At 41.4% G+C, this 19,717-nt stretch overlaps 1 protein-coding gene across 1 annotated transcript in view; it reads left to right on the forward strand.

Moving 5' to 3' along the window:
* Window positions 1–19,717, forward strand: part of ttc34 (tetratricopeptide repeat domain 34) — a 50,796-nt gene that overhangs the window by 21,281 nt on the left and 9,798 nt on the right. The window contains exons 4-6 of the mRNA XM_067970269.1: window positions 8,069–8,235; window positions 14,594–14,864; window positions 16,736–16,950. Of these exons, the coding sequence (XP_067826370.1) occupies window positions 8,069–8,235; window positions 14,594–14,864; window positions 16,736–16,950 (653 nt within the window). The remainder of the gene's footprint in view (window positions 1–8,068; window positions 8,236–14,593; window positions 14,865–16,735; window positions 16,951–19,717) is intronic.

The following is a 19,717-nucleotide window of genomic DNA, read 5'->3' on the forward strand; positions in this document are numbered from 1 at the left end:
TGATTCATCTGAAAACATTTCCTTCTTGCTGTCTCTTCCCCTCTGTCCCCCAGGAAGTTATAATTAGTAAGCTATTTCAAACAAATATGTCCCCAGACCAGCCAGACTTAAATGCTTCCATTACTGGCTGAAGTTCAGCCTCTGCTGCTGCTCCTGGGAGTACTCGCTCTCTTTCTCTTTCTGGCTCCGCAGCCTACTGAATGTTATCAAGCAGGTTATTTGAAGTAACACCACATAAATAATTCAGGGCTTGGGAAGCTATCCAGTTTGGAAACAGCTTCGAAGATGTGGGCATTCTCTCCATTCCTGCATCTGCGCTTACATTTAATGCTAAGGGCAGCCTTTAATCTATTGAAGTACTGGCGTCTTTCCTAAAACATTCGGTGTGAATTTGGACTGGGGGTGAAAATATCAGATTGGGGTGGGTGGGGGGTGGAAAGGAGGAGATTTCCTCTCTTGCATGTGTAACATAATTGTAAATGCATTTATAAAGACCTGGTTTAATTTGGCTACACACAGGGCACAAGGGACACCTTCCCTCCAGGTGATTGGGTGCATTTTCTGCCATTCGCTAATTTTACCAGTTAACTAGATTTAACCGTAAAGACTCGCGTTTATTTTTTCCATTAAAATTAGCGAAGAGCGAAGAGCGAAGAATTTTTATTATCTGTGGTTATAACTTTATGGTGGCCGTGCTCTCAGTTAGTCAGAGTGGTATGTCATTTGGCTGTGGTTGTTGTAATACGCCAGCCCCACCTCTGGAGCAAGTAAGAGTAATGGCTGTTGCTGTTTGACCATTTCCCATTGGTGTCCAACTCTAGGATTTTATTACCTCCTAATATGTAAGAACGAAGGACCAGAAGATCAAATTGTTTTTTTTAAAAATGGGAGCCTCTTCTTCTACGTAATTAATGACCTTCTACTGAAATTGCAGGAAAGCAAGGCTTTAAAGCTTGAGATTTTGTTTATCGGCCATTAACTACTGAGGAGGGGGAGGGATACACATTCTCCTGCTTTTCATTAAGCATTTTGAGTCTGACCTCAATGTAATATTACATTTGTCATCCTCCTACTCAGCTACTCGACAATAATGCACCTGATGTAAAACAAACAGTGGAAAGTTTCACATAATGTTTGATTTTTCATTCAGGTCAATCTAATTTTGATTTTTCAATTTTATCCATAAAGATAATTTTTAAAGCTCCACACTAATTTTTTTAACATTTGACAGTCATATGGCTCATCGATGGAAAATTCTGCCTGCTGCATGTTACATGCTCCATACTGTCAAAGTATACCATTGCTAAGTATTCCCACTTGGATTCATGTGCGAGTGTGCAGACACACACCACAAACTGCCTGTTTTTCGCTAATTATGTTGACTTGTCCACTCTGGTACCTAGTGCCCAATCACACCATAGTTATGCCCACTGGCAGAAATAAGGCACTATGTCATTATGTATATTGCCTGGATTGTAATTCTTGTATAACACATCAGCAAAGAAGGAGGCTATTTGGTCCATCGTGCCTGTGACGGCTCTTTGAAAGAGCTATCCCATTAGTCCCACTCCCTGCTTTTTCCCCATAGCCCTGAACATTTTTCCTTTTCACGTATATACCCAATTCCCTTTTGGAAGTTACTATTGAATCAGCTTCCACTGCCCCTTCAGGCAGTGCATTCCATATCATAACAACTTGCTGCATAACAATAATTCTCCTCCTCTCCCCTCTGCTTCTTTTGTCAATTATCTTAAATCTGTGTCCTTTGGTTACCCACTCTCCTGCCAGTGGAAATAATTTATTTTTATTTATCGTACACCTAGATTATAAACATTGATCTTGGACTCACTTGTATAGTGACTTTAATATAAGAAACGTCCCAAAGAGCTTTACAAATAAGGGTAAGGAAAATGGCCGCTGAGCAGAGAGAGAGAGAGAGAGAGAGATTAGGAAGAGTGAATGAAAGCTTGGTGAAAAAGATGGGTTTTGAAGGTGGAGAGGTTTAGGTTGGGAGTTCCAAAGTGCATGATAGTGATTAAAAGTTCTGCCATCAATAGTGGGATAAAGGGAAGGGGAGTTGAACAGAAGATCAGTGGAATGGGAAGGGGATATAGGGCTGGAGGAGATTGTAGAGATAGAGTGGGGCAAGGCCACGGGGAGAATTATAGATGAGGACCAGGAAGTCAAATGTAATCCATTGGGGGACCAGGAGCCTGTGCAGGCAAGCGAGACAGTGCGGTTTAGGGTACAGGCGGCAGTTTTGGACAATGTGGAGTTTGTGGAGGATGGCAGACTGGCAAGTCGGGAAGTGACGAAGGATCTCAGTGGCAGAGTTGGAAGGGTGTGGGGTTTAAGGCTCAACACAGGGTCAAACAAGATGCCGAGTTTATGGACAGTTTGCTTCAGCCTGACACTGACCAGGGAGGAGGAGGAAATTAGTGGCAAGGGAGTGGAGGTTGTGGTGAGGGCTGAAGATGATGGCTTTGGTCTGCTGAGCTAGAAGAAGTTGTGACTCATCCAAGATTGTATGTTGGAGAAGTCTGACACCAGAGGCAATTGAAAGGTCGCAAAAGGTAGAGCTGGGTATCATCAGCATACATGTGAAAGTTGACCCCATGCCTGTAGGTAATGTCACTGGGGCCACATATAGATGAGGAAAGGGACCTGGAGGTGATGGTGCGGAGGTGATCAAAATGCACTGGCTGTATTCAGATAAGTAGGTTAGAACTATGCAAGGACAGTACTATGGAGCTGGGCAAGTAGGACGGGTGTTGGAGAAGGATGGCATGGTGAACAGTAGCAAATACTGCTGGGATGATTAGGGATAAAGCATCATGGTTGCAACTACAGAGGATGTCATTTGTGACTGGCCAGAGCCATTTCAGTACTAAGAAGGCTGAAAGCCAGGATTCGAAGAGCATTTCAAAAGGGATGGTCACAGAATTGGGAGAGAACACATTCAAGGGCCTTAAAGAGGAAAGCGAGACCAGAGATGTGATGGTTGTTAAACAGGATAAATGGGTTGATGGTGTTTTTTTTAAGAGGAGCAACAATGCCTGAGCAAAGGGAGCCATTGGCAATGTCAGCTAGCGTAGGATTCAGCTAGAGGAAGTAATTGGTCCGAAGTTGAGTGAGGAGGTGATCCAGGCAGCAGAAAGTGGATTGTGTGAACAAGATAAGCTTTCAGAGGACAGAAACAAGGATGGGTAAGAGACTGCAAAGACTTGGGAGACCTTGGGCTAAAGTGAGTAGAAGATTGGAGGAGAAGGGAATGGTGGCAGTCATACAGATGGCCTCAGTCTTGGGGTCCCAAGTCTGTGAGCTCTTCACATTTGGCGTTTGAGGTTGAGAGTAGAGTTGGGTAGGGGAGAGGGATTTGAAGAGACAGTTTGTTATGGAAAAAGGAGCCTGGGATGGTCCTTGCCATCCAGCTCAGCAGAGTGAAGCCTGGTAGTGCTTGAATGTACCTGAGTGTTCCAGGTACATTTGAGTTTTTGCCCCTTTAACATGAAGCAAAGATAGTGGCTCTAACAAGTAGGGCAACAAGTGTGAGCGATAGTGACTAATTTACTGGAGGCAAAGGTACTGAAGGCAGAAGTGAGGCTGCAATTAAGCAGGCCAACAACAGCAGAGATATCATGGCGAGGGGAGGGCCAAAGACAAGGGAGTTAGGAATTTGTGAGGGAGCTGGAGGGGAGTTTTTCTCCTTGGGTGAATGCTGAGAGTAGTTTGACTGGAGCTTGTAAATGGTAAAGGAGATGACAAAGTTGCTAGTCAGTGATCAAGACCTCTGGTGCAGAGAGATCACGAAAGATGTTAAGATCAAGGAGGCACCCAACAATGAGGGTTGTTGTATGGAGGCCGAGATTGAGGGAAAACAGAAGGGTGGTGATGCCAGTAGAATTGGGGCTAGGAGATTTGAGATGTAAGTCGAAATTATAGACGACGCTGCAGAGGCTGACAGAAGAGAGGAGGGAAACATCTCAGTAGGTAAGTGAACATGGATTGAGGGGTAGTAGAACAATGAGGATTTTAAGAGGCCTGACGAATATAAGAGGGTGAGGTGCTCAAAGGAAGAGAAGGTTCAAAAGGAGTCAGGGTAGAGGCCAAGGTGAGAGCTGATGATGAAGACCATGCTGCCACCGTGATAGCTTGGGTGGTGCTTGTGGTGAAAAATAATGCCAGGTGGGGAGGCTTCTGTAAGGATGAAGGAGTTGCTAGCAAGAAGTCATGTTTCTGTTGGTACTTTGTCTTTTCTTTGCAAAATGCATAGGGACACAAGTGGAAGAGTCTAATGAGAATTGGGGATTCAGCATCAATGTTAAAACCAGCTACAAGAGCAGGGGCATTACCTTTAAACAATGGTATGCTTTACACAAAAGGTGGATTTATGTGTACTTGCGGCAGTAACTAGAACAAATAGACATGTGGATCTCCAAAACTCTTCCTGGTTTTCAACCTGTTCTCAATAGTGTTTCCTGCCAATCAACGTCTATTATATCCATGTCTAGAATTTCTGAATGGTCTGATCCAGTCACCCATTTCCCCCCCCCCCCGCCCCCCCCCCCCCCCCCCCCGCAACAAACCCTGAGGTAGAAGAGACTGGGAGGGGGAAGGAGCCTGTTGCACATATTGCCAACGACCAAGCTTAGTGCAGGTGCACTGGACATTGGTTTCTCACTGACCTCTGGGCCTTGGCTCCATGTAAATGACTGTGTGCCAGAGGGAGTTGAGCTGCTCATCACATACAACAGGTAACAAACATATCCTTATGTTCATAAAAGTAATGATTTGAGAAAATTAAAGTGCATGCCTTGAATAAGCAAAAGATGGTGTCAATCATTGTTTTGTTTGTAAATAGAGGCCAGATAGTCACAGGTGACTGTCAATCCTCATCCTTATCAGCTTTTCCACATGTTCCTCCAACAGCAAAAAAAAATCAACTGCACCGGAATTTTTTTTTTGTTGAAAGGACAGCTTTTACTTTTTGCCAGATTTGCAAGTCCCCATGGATAATAGGATTTGATTGTTCTAAATTGGTGACATTCCATATTTATTCTAATTAAATTTAAATACTGCTGTTTACCAGGGGCAGGCATGCAGGTTTAGATATATTTTCTGAGCTCTATAGGAGAGCTGTGTGACAAATTAAGTTAATGTTTAAAATTAGAAATTAGCTCCAAGTATAACTGGAAGGAGAAAAAAATTGCAAGTGCCCTCAATGATGGTGAAGCTTGATTGGGTGGTGCTTGCTTTACACAGTTAACACCTGCAGTTATCTATTCAGCTCACCAGGCTGTAGATGTCTTCACTAGTGCTGATGATAATGCTGCATTTGTTGTAGTCAAGGGGGGAGGAAAGGGAAATGAAGGAAATAAAGCACACTCGCTTTCTACTACAAGGCCAAACATTTTCACAAGGATATTCTGCATAGTTTCTGCTTTTATCTTGGTACATCAGCATACTTGTATTAGTGCGTGCTTTCTCTCTGTCTCACATTTGTTTTTATGCCATCTAGCTATGCTCACATTTTTCTCTTTCTTTCTCACACACTATATCGAGTCAGACACGTGGTTTAAAAAGAACTACTTTTATTCGCCACCAAGGTGGTTTCTTCAAGGCCCAGCTAACACTACAGATACTGACTTTTTAAATATATTTTTTAAAAAAACACATTTTCTCTGCAAATTGTAAGTCATAGGTATTAAACAATCTGCCTTACAGTCTCCTGCATTGATAGAAGTACTAAATATAATGTTCTGAGCAAAATTAATACAAATTATATTGCGTTTCAAAGCTCAACTGGGAGAAAGATTAAATGCAGTAGGTTTATCTTGGTTAGTGAATTACAGACTGTTCCATGGGGATGGGAAGCATTCCCACACTACTATCAGCGACAGCGGAAGCGCTTTTAACCTGCTGAAATCAGTGTTAATGGGGCGGTATTGGCCTCAAAATTGGATCAGTTGCCATACCACCCCGTTAACCCCAATGATAGGCCCCATTTAAAGTCACAATGAGCCAACCACTAAGTGGCTGAAGCGCTTGCCTGTTCCAAGCTTACATAGGACCCCAATTGCAATTTTAGGATAGAACTGGTGAGAACGTATGCCGTGCATACTCCGACCAGTTTCAATGACGACAGCCAAAGAACATCCAGAAAGGTAGGTTTTAAATTATTTTTGTGGGGCCTGGAGGAGCCGAAAGGAATTCCAGAGCTTAGGGCTTAGACCTCTGAAGGCACGGCCGCCAATAGTGGGGTGATGAAAGTGGGGGATGTACAAAAGGCTAGAGTTGGAGGAATGCAGAGTTCTCGGATGGTTGTAGGGCAGAGGGAGGTTACAGAGATAGGAATGTAGGGGTGAGGCCATGGAGGGATTGGAACACGAAGATAAGAATTTAAAAGTTGAGACATTGGTGGACCAGGAGCCAATGTCGGCCAGTGAGCACAGGGGTGATGGGTGAACAGGTCTTGGTGCGACCTAGGATACGGGCAGCAGAATTTTGGATGAGCTCAAGTTTATGGAGGTTGGATGATGGGAGGCCAGCCAGAAGAGCATTGGAATAGTCATGTCATTGTCCCTTAATGCTCTAATCAACTCAGTGGTAGAGCAATAAATCACCCAATCTCCAGTGGGCCACAATTTATCTACTGGCTGAACATAGCATTTGAAGTGAAAGCATTTAATCAAAACAAAACACAGCAAACATGGAAATGGTATTGTTCTCTCTTATCTGCCAGTGATTATGACCTTGTTTCAATTTTTTAAGAGCTGGCTAATGGGAGAGATTCTTAGTTTTGCGAAATGTATCTTGGCTATCCTGAACACTACTATACACTGATGGATGCAATGAATTAGCTCCATTGAATTATGGAAATATCAAACTAGCAATTTATGTATAGCTCCAGGCTTGATGAACAGAATGTTAGTGTAAGTATATGATTAACTCCCTCACATTTGATCCATTATCTTTGGTAATTCAAACCCTTTTATAATAGATCCTGTGTTAACACGAAGATTCAGAACTTGGCGTTTTGAAATTCACTATGAAGCTCTACTATTCAATTGCATAAGCAAGGCAGTATGATGGCAATATGCGTGGACCATATCATTTGGTAGTTCTTAACTGCAAACTATATCCATTTAACACACAGACTAAAGGTGAATCTAGAACGCTACATCAAATTAAACTAGAACAGTACAAGATACCACAGGTTCAAACTGGAGCCAGTAACTTGTTCTCCAAAGTGGTGAACACTTGGAATGGACTTCCAGGTAGGGAAGTGGAGGCAGAAACCTTAGATTTAGACCTTTGCTATCTCCTAATTTGTCTTTCTGCTGCAAGTGTGAGCCCATTGAATTGACCCTACCGTATACAGTTATGAGCACTCTACTTTCAAAGGAACATTGATGTATTGGTGAGGGTTGAGAGCAGAGCGCAAAAGATCCTGAAATTCAAACAGTGTTCTGTTGATAGACTGACAAAATCTCCAAGTTGTTTCCACTGCAAAAGGGAAGATTTAAGAGGAGACATAACCCAATCCTTTAAAATTATGAAAGACATAGAAGATGTAGCTGTAAACAAACCATTAAGCAAACTCATCATAGACTAGGTAAGGACAAAAATGGCAGGTCTGAAGAGAGCTTGGACCATACACTCCAATCAGAAATAATTAACATTATGTAAAGTTCAGTGATCATTCAAGTGGATGTTTAAAGATTGCAAGGTACTATTCAAAGAAGAGCAGAGTGCTCTACCAGCGTCCTCACCAAAATTCCTCACAACCAGTTCCAATTTTTTAAAAACAAGATTAATTGGTCATGCTTTTCACGCCACCGTAAACATCCATTTTCTCCACCACCGGCGCACTGTGGCTGCAGTGTTCAGAGGTTGCACTGCAGCAACTCGCTTCTTCGACAGCGTCTTCCAAACCCGCGACCTCCACCATAAATGCTGGCCTTGCTGGTGACGCCCATCCTGAGAATGAATTTTTAAAAATACACTTCAAAGTAATTCATTGTGTGGCGCTCTTTGAAATGTTTTAATATATTTATTATTATTCCAGGGGGCACTGATGAAGCCTCGCTCCTCACTAGAGCTCGATGCTATGCACATCTTAACCAGAAGAAAACCGCCATCTTTGATTTTGGTACCATTTTAAAGGCAAACCCAGCCCATGTGCAGGCACGATGTGGACGAGCCTTCATGTATGTGGTCCTTAATAAGCAAAAGGTAAATTTGTTCTCGTCGTTGGTGACAGCATTGCCTGTAATTAATCCTAGGGATGAGAATAATCCCGACCGATTGAAACAATTCATGTCTCCTAAGGCTTGTGCCATAGTTCCTAACGGCCGATTTGAATTGAAGAGATCTTGAGGTGTGGGGTAGATTTACTAATCCACCTCTGCTTCAAGCATCATATTTCTGCCAGTGTTATTTTACAGCAGGCCAACTAATGGAGTTCAAAGCTTTTAAATTTTGTATTTGTCTCATCTATTCCAATGCTCAGGTTAAATAGCTTACTTGCTTCCGCTTCATTTCTGTCTTTCGTTATTTTAAAACCCTGTATCATGTTTGCCCTCTATTTTCTCCAGTGTTTAGTTGCTTGTGCCTTTCTTCATAACTAAGTCTCCCAAAGCCTGGTATCATCCTCTCTTTAACCCCTCGCTTCAATATTTACATCCTTTTTGGCCAAGGGCGCACATGCCACACTCCAGAACTGGCCTCACCAGAGATTGTGTATGCTTGTGCTCTAACCGTATACAGATCAGGGACAGCGTATCCCTGTGATAAATACATCAAGGACTTTGAATGACTAGTATATAACCAGTATATACATCACAAACTGCATATACAATGCACACGTTTTTTGATATGTATCCCATTTTTAACGAAGGCATATGCAGCCAATGAGGGGTTTCTTATATCTGTGTTATAAATCGAATGGGCTGTTATAAATCGGATGCACACCAAAAACTGTATACTTGCTGTAAAAATGAGGTGCAGATCAAAAACGGTGTATACTTATTATGCAAATAGTATATACATCAGGGATTATGTACCCCTTTTGTATAAATTAATATACGTAGTGGAGACTGTTATATTTGTTGCATATCAGGGACCGTGTATACACATTGTGTATATGGTCTACATGTCAAGAACTGCATAACCTGTTATGTATATGGTGTACACATCAGAGATTGGTGATTTATAATGTGATTGCTGACAGAACCCAATAGTGTACGTGACAGCCGCGAGATGTGGTCCCCAAACTATCCCATGTACAAAGTACTAACATCCCAATGACCTAAAGAACATTATGTTGTGCTGTGCAACAAAAAAAAATCAAATGGCCACTGTGCTTATTAAAATAAATTGCTGTTTTTGACACAAGATATTAGGTAGAGTAGCTATTATAATCTTTATTGTTCCAAGCCTGCACATATCAACACAGCTGGCTCTGGTCCTACACATCAGGCTTTTTCCTCAAACTTCAAATGTCTGTAATTTAAGTTTGGACACGATTACTCTGAACTAATCTCTGTTTCAGTCACTAATCTTCAATACTTCAAACCTTTCTAAGGTGCAAATAGCTGTAGTTGCCATGACAAATGTTTCAAAACCCAGACTGCAGCTGGAGCAAATGAGAGAAAAGTGACCCTGCTGCTAAAGGCATTGATTAAACATTCAGGCAAAGTAATAGCACTGACACCTTGATGGCTCCCTTAATCCATCTTCTGAACCAACTTCATAATCTTAATTTGTAAAGAATAATTGAGAAAGGCAAGAAGACCTGGCCCTTTCTGCACATTTGGATCCCTGTGGATGAAAATGAATGCTTTTATTTTGAACATGTTACCAGCCTTCTCCCACCAATTTTCTCCATGGCTTGTGGTGGTGTACAGTTTCACAGACACCAGGCACTGACTGTTGCTTTGGTCATTCCATTTTTGATATACAAGACAGCTGGGTGTCTGAAATGTACAGACATTGTGCTGAAGAATCCCCAAACCAAGTGACTGAGAAATCCAGATAGAGTTTTGTTTGTCTGATATTGAATGCACCTTAACCTCAACCCCACCCCACCAGGAATACACCCCACTTAGTCCAGAGAGCTTAGGCACCCACAAGTATGCATGGGGTACTACTGGGGTTTAATCAACTAAAACCATATGGCTTATCAAGACAGAGCACCGATAACTTTTCCACAACTTGTCCAGCTAAGATTACACCACCTGTTAGGACATTGGCCTATAGGGTTATCGGGAGCTGAGTGGGAAGAATTCCAGCCCCAAAGACAGATCAAACCCTCCAGGTCCCATTAATCAGTTAGACTGGTTGGTTAACTGTACCCTGGAGTACTGTGAACTGCCTGGTTCAGTTATTTGATTACTGAGGCTGCCATAGATGTTTGACTTGGTTCCAACCTTCCATCACCATGTGTCACCTTGGAGATACTTTGACCCCAAAGAAACGGCACCTTACTTCTCTTTCCCCGCCCCCGCCCCCCGCCCCAACCTCCGGCAAGGGAGAGTCACTAGTTGCTAATTAAGCAACTACAAAATGTGAATTTAAGCCCTTGCTATGTGAACAGTGTATCCCTCGAGCAACATGATGAGCAACACAACTCACCATGAACTGTCATTGTATTTCCACCATCATCCTGACCACAGCATAAGCACACACTATACCCTCACTGAACAGTGATTCCATCAGTTGAAGATGTGGTACCTCAGGAACATTCGGTTGCCTCTCTGCAACTCAATAATGGTAAATACCGAACCTTGATATGTTGAACACGTGTTCTCCTATCCAGTCTCCAGGTAACGTTATCCAGTAGCTTCATGTCAAACCTCGAGTTTCCTCATCAGCTAGCTGATAGACAGCTGCCTCAGCATAGCGGAAGGACTTATGCAGGACAGGTTGCAATGTAGCAGCTACCTTGATGTACTATGTCTAGTGTCACATGCCAAGCTCACTAGTCACCAACTGCTTAAACCAAATCTTTATGTGAGGGGCTTTGGCAAACTGACATGCCTGCCATAAGGCTGACTGCTCCATAACAGTTATCAATTAGGCCAATTGGAACAGCTCTATAACAGCTAGCAGAGACCAGCTAATTCAGTACACATTGGGCATCAAACATGGAACCCATCTAGCCTGTGTAGCTCAGTTCCACACTAGGAGCTCATTCAACAGCTAAGCTATTAGAGGAACTCCGTATCATATTTTAAAGTAAATGAAGTAAAGAGGCAGTTACGAGCATTCTCAACAAAAATATATGCTAATGTTTGGATATTAATTTGCAGAATTAAAAGTAGGACATGTATTTGAGAAAACAACATAATCTGCTATTTTTAAGCAGCAACGTAATGTTCAACTTCATGTCATGATACTTAATGATTCTTCACTATCTCTTGGCCTCATCTTGCTTTCTCTAGGATCTAATTAGATGCTCCCTGCTTTCTAGAGCCTGTATTAGCTGAAAGCCTAAGCAGCAAACGATTGAAGTGAAAGCAAATAAGGTTTTAAAAAACAAACAAACACACATTCTCCTTTTCTACAGTATTTTATGTTGTTAAGGATCTTTAAGTGGTAACCTTGAGTGCCATCTGAAAGTTCAAATCAAATGTATGTTGACTGTTTTGTCAGAAACGACCTGAATTAATTCAGCTGGTTCAGATCGAATGAGTTGGCCTTGATGACCAAAAATTTCATCTAACAAGCCTACTGAAAACCAAACAGGAATTTGACAAAACCATTTCTCTTTCAAAACATTGAAATATGTTGGTTATTAAATGCAAGGTCGCTGCTGTGAAGTTGCTCGAGGTTACAGTTAATGATAGGCTGGCGGTTACCTGATTGTATTTGAAGCGGTGCACACAATGTAATGAATTGTGATCATAGTTTTGTGCTGTGCTTCATGCATATTTGAATTGTCAGAAATGATACCCTGACAGTGGGAAGCATAGATCAATGGAGTCAGTCAAAGTAAGAGAGTTTCAGAGACTAGTAACTTGTATTAAGCTAAATTCACCTAATGTCCATTTTACTCAAACCCTTCCTTGGCCATCTTCAATTTACTTTTGTTCCATTTTTAATGGTTTATATGCATTCAGGTGAAAACATGGAAGGACGAATCTCTGCTCTGTCAACATTTTAATTGAGGTTGGTAAGTTTAAAATGTGTCCAGGAGGTCCATTGACTACCCCCACCCAAAGTACTTTGCAAACCAGGATTCTCTAGAACCTCTTTCCTAAACACCTTCCATTTTCTACCTTCTGCCCCCAAGTTTAGGACCAGACTCCAATGTGACTAATTCTGCAACAGACATATGGAGACAATGGCTTCTTGGGACTCTATTGCCATAGAGGGCAAGCTAAAGGATACTGTTTTCTCGTGTACTGGGAATGCTGACTTAAGTACATAACCTTTTCTTCTAAACACAGTATGCTGGTACCATATACTTTCATGCTGTCTGTGGTGCATTGGTTCAATTTTAAGCTGTCCTACATAAACTTTGAAGATCTCCATTGATCACAGGCCTATCGGAATCTACTTGGGTGCACAAAAAGTCTAGGTTTATTTCATTTAAAACCCAGAAACCAGAATTGAGGAGCATTCTGGTTTGCAAATAAGAACATAAGAAATAGGAGCAGGAGTAGGCCAAACAGCCCCTCAATCCAGCTCCACCATTTAATAAGATCATGGCTGATCTTCAACCTCAACTCCACTTTCCCGCCCGATCCCCATATCCCCTGATTCCCTTAGAGTCCAAAAATCTATCAATCTCAGTCTTGAATATACTCAACGACTAAGCATCCACAGCCCTCTGGGGTAGAGAATTCCAAAGATTCACCACTCTGAGTGAAGAATTTCCTCCTCATCTCAGTCCTAAATTGCCCACCCCTTATCCTGAGACTATGCCCCCTAGTTATAAAATCTCCAGCCAGGGGAAACGGCCTCTCCGCATCTACCCTGTCAAGCCCTCTAAGAATTTTATACGTTTCAATGAGATATATTGCCATTGTAAAAATATAAGTGTGGCATCAGGATTTGACCTGGCCTTAGGAAATACCTCTCTGTGTCAAATGTGTTCTACTGGGCAGGATAATGCCAATTATGAAGTGCTGAATACAGTGACAGCTGGTATCCGTACTAAGCCCACAGTGCTAGATATGAGAATGGAAGTTCCCAGCTTTCTGGCCTGACCTAAACTCCAGCCCTAAGCTGTCGACAATCCCCACATACAAGGACCCAGTTCTTTTTCTAGTTTGCATCATTTGGGTTGGAGTTGACATAAATGCATTTGAATGGTGAGTCAGAGAACAAGATGACGTTTTCGTGAAGCTAACGGCACAGCGGCGCATCTCAGACAGCAGTTTATGGATTTTTGAGTTTAACTATGCATCTGCCCTCCTGAAGTTGCTGTGTGATTTGTGCATAAATAACTGTTATTTTGACAGTAAATTCTGGTCCATTAAATTGAAGATCAATGGCCGATTAGCACACCAGAGACAGTGATCAGGAATGGAACTTCAGATTCAACTTCATAAACACCCAATATTTAGCTGTTGTCGCTAATGAGCAACACCCCTTCTTGAAAAAGCACAGATTGTTAAAAGTATTGAACTGGATTTGCTGTTTCTACCTGAACGATGGTTTCTGAGATGTCCTCCCATGCCCTACCTATGTAGGGGAAATGCCCTTAGAATTGCCTAAAGTGTCCTGAAAATGGAGTCAGTCAAATTCAGTGCTAGGAAAGGAAAATTGTAAACAATTTTACAACACCAAGTTATAGTCCAGCAATTTTATTTTAAATTCACAAGCTTTCGGAGATTTTCTCCTTCCTCAGGCAAATGTTTCAAGATCTTGAAACATTTGCCTGAGGAAGGAGAAAATCTCAGAAAGCTTGTGAATTTAAAATAAAATTGCTGGACTATAACTTGGTGTTGTAAAATTGTTTACAATTGTCAACCCCAGTCCATCACCGGCATCTCCACATCAGGAAAGGAAAAAGCATTGATGCTAATTAAATCATGAAGGCTTATACAAACAAAACATTTCCTACCAGGGATAGAAAACAAGCCATCAGTTACTGCAGGCCCGGCGATGACTCATTAAGGGGGACATAAAGATGTCTTGAACCTAAAACCATTCTACGGCCTTGAAATTACACAGCATGCATATCAGCATGTCAGTTCTTAGCCAGTTCATATGAAATTCCTTTATCTGCTTTTTTTGCAGAGTCATTAACCTGTTTACAATAACTAGGATAATTATTATAATAGGGGCAAAGGAATTTTGTAGAACATATTAGGTGCTAATATTTGTATAGTGTCAGAGTTGAGAATAGATGTGAAAGACCTATAATTATGCCACGGGATCAAGATGAGCTACTAGGGTCAGATAAATGAATGAAAAGCAGTGCTAAAACCCACGTTTTCCAATGTATTTATTAAACTTTTCTTAAAACTAATACACTAGTGTATAAGACTAATTGTGATACCTCTACATATTAGAGTTTCTATTTTCCAAGCTTTTGGAACTGGTGGATCTATCATTTTGTTCCCGTTCCCTTTGCTAACAGGAAGCAATACAGGACATTGCATCAGCTCTACGGACAAACCAAAAAATGACAATCCAAGAAATCTCATCTCTGAAGCATGAAGCTCAAAATCTGATCAGCAGCTGGCTGCATGATCACTGTATTAACACTCTAATTAGAATGGCAGAAGCCAAAGAAAAGGTCTTCAGTGAAGAACTTGTTAATCTTCCTGCAATTGGTCAATCTCTACTCGTGATCAATGGGAAAGATTCAACCCGACACATCCTGTATGTTGATATATTGATTGCAAAAGGTAATATACAAATGCTTTATGCTTCGAATGATTCTTGATTCTTTGTTCTCTATACAGTTAGGCACTGGTAAAAGGGCTCAATTTATATAAAGATAGAATGGTTACAGCAAAGAAGGAGGCCATTCGGCCCATCGAGCCCATTGCGGCTCTCTGCAAAAGCAATCCAGCTAGTCCCTCTCCCCCACCCTTTTCCCTGTGGCCCTGGAATTTTTTTTCCTTCAAGTACTTATCCAATTCCCTTTTGAAAGCCACGATTGAATTAGCCTCCGCCACCCATTCAGGCAGTGCATTCCAGATTGTAACCACTCGCTGCGTTTAAAAAAAAGTTTTTCCTCATGTCGTCTTTACCAATTACCTTAAATCTGTGTCCTCTGGTTCTGGATCCTTCTGCCAATGGGAACAATTTCTCTCTATCTACTCTGTCTAGACTCCCTTATGATTTTTATACCGTTATCAATCCTCTCAACCCTCTCTGCTCTAAGGAGAACAACCCCAGCTTCTCCAATCTATCCACGTAATTGAAGTCCTCATCCCTGGAATCATTCTAGCAAATCTTTTCTGCACCCTTGCTAAGGCTTTCACATCCTTCCAAAAGTGCGGTGCCCAGAACTGGACACGGTACTCCAGCAGTGGCCGAACCAGTGTTTCATAAAGGTTCATCATAACTTCCTTGCTTTTCTACTCTATGCCTCTATTTATAAAGCCCAGTATCCCGTATGCTTTTTTAACCGCTTTCTCAACCCGCCTTGCCTCCTTCAAAGATTTGTGCACATATACCCCCAGGTCTCTCTCTTCCTACACCCACTTTAGAATTGTACCCTTTAGTTTATATTGCATCTCCTTGTTCTTCCTACCAAAATGTATCACTTCGCACTTCTCAGCACTAAATTTCATCTTTCACGTGTCCACCCATTCCACCAGCCTGTTTATGTCTTCCTTGAAGTCTATCACTATCCTCCTCACTGTTCACTACACTTCCAAGTTTTGTGTCATCCGCAAATTTTGAAATTGTGCCCTGTACTCCCAAGTCCAAGTCATTAATATATATCAAGAAAAGCGGTGGTCCTAGTACCGACCCCTGGGGAACACACTGTATACCTTTCTCCAGTCCGAAAAACATCCGTTCATAAGAATATAAGAAATAGGAGCAGGAGTAGGCTATACGACCCCTCGAGCCTGCTCCGCCATTCAATCAGATCATGGCTGATTTTCAACCTCAACTCCACTTTCCTGCCCGATCCCCATATCCCTTGATTGCCGTAGAGTCCACAAATGTATCTGTCTCAGCCTTGAATATACTCAGCATCCACAGCCTTCTGGACAGGAGACCAAATAGATGAGAGAGAGAACTGCTTTAGAAGTTTTTTTTTCTTTTTGCGAATTTTGTGTTGCTCAATGAGTGCTAGGAAATGGAACGTTTTTTCTTCCCCTCAATATTTTTAGTGGAAAAGTTAGCTCGAGTATTTAAGTGGGGATCAAAATCAACTTTTTCCTTAAAATTATCACAGAGGAATTTTAGCCACTCAAGTGACAACATCAAACCTTCCCAAGTCAGCCTAAATTATGAGCCCAAGTACTGGAGTGGAGCTTGAGCACAAAGCTCAGCGATGCGAAAATGCTACCATTGAGCCAAGCTAACACTTAATGGTATACAAATTCGGATTACATGTAATGTACTGCAGATGTTCCTTGGAACCTCCTATGATGTTTTGGAACAGGCTATTTTGCAGGAACTAAACCTGACCGAAATATCCCTGACTGGGATGCTGCCTTTTTAAATGGTGACTATAAATATCTTTATTTGGGCATGATGTAAACTATTATTCCAGATGTTGGAAACTGCATCTCATACAAATGTGTCCTTTCTGCAGAAATGTATGACGATGCCTTGAAACACTTGGAGGAGATTTTTAGAAAAGTTCCTAACGATGTTGCTGCCAAGGCCAGGTATGGACTCATTCAGATGAAGAGGAGGAACACCCAGCTTGCTGTGCAGAATCTGAGCATGCTCGCTGAAAAGGACAACAAAGACCTGGAGTTTCTATTGCTGTTCCTGGATAGCAAATCATGTCACCATGTGGTTCAGGTAATGTTTATACTCATGAAAACAAGAATGTAGAATTGGGGAGTTGAATATTCCCTTCCACCTCAATTCAGGAACATCGGACCCTTGGTCTAGGCATAGAGAAGCCTCTCAGAGCTGTACACCAAGTAGCACAAGCAAGGCAGATTTTAACAGCTAGTGCTTGTGCACAATAATACAGACTAAATCAGCACAGCTTGTTTCAAGTTTAAAATGGAATTATTTATATGTGGCCTTTATTCTTGTTTAACCTATTTAGCATAGTATCCAAGTTGGTGTCATTGACCTAGAACTGGTCCCTTGGGAAATTTGAACTGCAAATGCAACCCTAACTTAATCAAATGTTGTCTAACATTGGCTAACTCCTCTTAGTCAGCTGATTTCTTGGGTTGACTGTGATTAACTATACACAGGAACAAATCTTTTGTCCTCCATGTTCTGATGCCTGATGGTCCCTACTCAGTCATAAGTTTCAATCTTTGATTGGACTGATAGTTGATATTGATGGAATAACAATGTTCTATATGTATTGACTGTCTGCTATCTAATTGTAAATGTGCATGATGTGTTTCCATCCTCAAGATTGGTGGCAATTTAATTAGAATATTTTTCCTTTTTATCCCTGGAGCCTGCCCTGGGTTCAGATTCAGTCCAGCTTGATGGCTAAAACCACTTTTTTCTATGATATTTTTAAACATCTAAGGAAATTGGTTTGGGACGCTCTCAACCTAATTAATAATCAACATGAATCCCACACTGAATGGTATAATGTTAGTAATGGCTGAGAAGGTTGAACTTGTTTGGCCCTGCTGAGGTGCCAAGATTGTGTGGACAGGCACTGTTCTAATCAGAATAGTTTATGAACTTAATTCCCTCTTTATAATCGAAAGTTGGCATTAAACAGGGCAATGGTAAGAACTGTGCAACACTCCTGTAGGAAAAAGTGGTCAATGGGATACGGGAAAGCGCAAATCAATAATATGCAGCTGTTAAAGATTATCTTTGGACTATAACTTGCACATAAATGGTAAGTGTGGGAAGAGAATGGGAAGGAGAAGTGGGCTGGCATTCAGGGAAACGTCTTCAACTATTTGAAGAATGTTGCCATTGGCTCAAATACAGTGCCAAAAAACTTGATAAAGCATCATGTTCTTCCACTCAAACAGTGTGAACTAATATTAATCATTACAAGCAAGGTTTCAGATAAGTGAGGAAATGGGAGATTTCTTTGGGTAGCCTATGTGGATAGTTTCTTAGAATGAATAAAGATTTTTAAAGAAAAAATCAGCCAACTTCCAGACACAACACAATTCGAGATGAAAATATGCAGTGTATTTGAAGAAATTGGGAGACGTGGTAAATTGAAAATAGCAAAAGACTGAGAAGTTTGGGTGGCTGTCATGTAGCGTGGGAGATACTAAATTCAAAGCCACAAAGTCCCTATTGTTCTTTTTGCTTGCTGTAAGTGTGCGTGGAAGAATCAGCACACTCTCATTGTTGAAGTGCCAATCGACTACTATGGGGCATTATATTGGCCCCACTACAGTATATGTTATATGAATTTTTAAAATGCTATTCTTACTAAACATCAGCTTAGTTGAGTGGTAGCGCACTTTCATCCCAAGTTCAGGATTTGGGCATATCATTTAGATTATTGAAATGTCTGATCAACTACTGGTTTATGGGACGTGGAATATCTTAGTGAAGGATGTTATAAACCTGAGAGTTTTAGTAAAGGGTGTGACATATCAAACAGGATCATAATGAAGCTTTTTCAGTTAGCGTCTAACTTTTTAACTTGTTCCTTTCCTTTTAGTTAGAAACTATAAACTAAATGAAGTAGGGAATGTGATTCAAGGACTTATTTTTCTCTATTCCACCCTCCCCCTCCCGCCCCCAATCTTTTACATTCCACCCTCCCCCTCCCGCCCCCAATCTTTTACATTCCCTGGTCTGATTCATCATTCCCAGCTGAGTGTTCAATTAAGATAATTGATCCCAGGCCAATGCTAATTTTGATCTGGTCACAAAGACTATGCCCAGGGGTAACTCAATCTCCTTCTATTCCTTACTTCCTCCCTCCATCCTTGTGGGGACACACTTTGCCTTTGAGATTGGCCAAGATGGGGAAATTAGAGATAGAACACTCTAACCTACCATTTGATGGCAATATGCATTGGAATGCTAATATATTATCGAAGTGCTGGCAATTTGTTCTTTTTGATTGATTTGCATGCTTGGATGTTCTCAGGTGGCGACATTAAGTATATTAAATTAAAACCTTTACACAAGCCACAGACTCTGCTTAATATCTTGTGGTCCTTATTTTCCTTTTTTGGTTCTCAGTGGTGCTTCATACATGGTTGAGAGTCCAATTCTCTGAAGGGTTGCTAGATGGGAGGTTCCAGCTCTGGAGGAAAACTAGCACTTAATCAGCCTCAGAAGGCTGTCTCAAAACAATCCCTTTCGGCATTTCACATCACATTGGATGTAAGATATTTCAATAATCCTAATGTTAACAGATCTCTTTTATTGGTTCAACCCTATAAAAATGTAGTACACTAAAAGTCGAGTTGTAATTCCTCCAAATGGACCAAACCCATGGGTAAACTGTTGGATCACCCATAAGTAAAATGCTTAAAATGTTCCTTTCTTATTTAAAATTGTGCCATAAATTTTTGGGGAGGGAAGTTTATGGTTTGTGAATCCACAGCCCAACTGTCTGCCAGCCCCATCACCTGATCCAATTGTTTATAACAGCAGATACATC

The sequence above is a fragment of the Heptranchias perlo genome, chromosome 32, assembly GCF_035084215.1.
Source record: "Heptranchias perlo isolate sHepPer1 chromosome 32, sHepPer1.hap1, whole genome shotgun sequence".
Lineage (NCBI taxonomy): Eukaryota > Metazoa > Chordata > Chondrichthyes > Hexanchiformes > Hexanchidae > Heptranchias > Heptranchias perlo.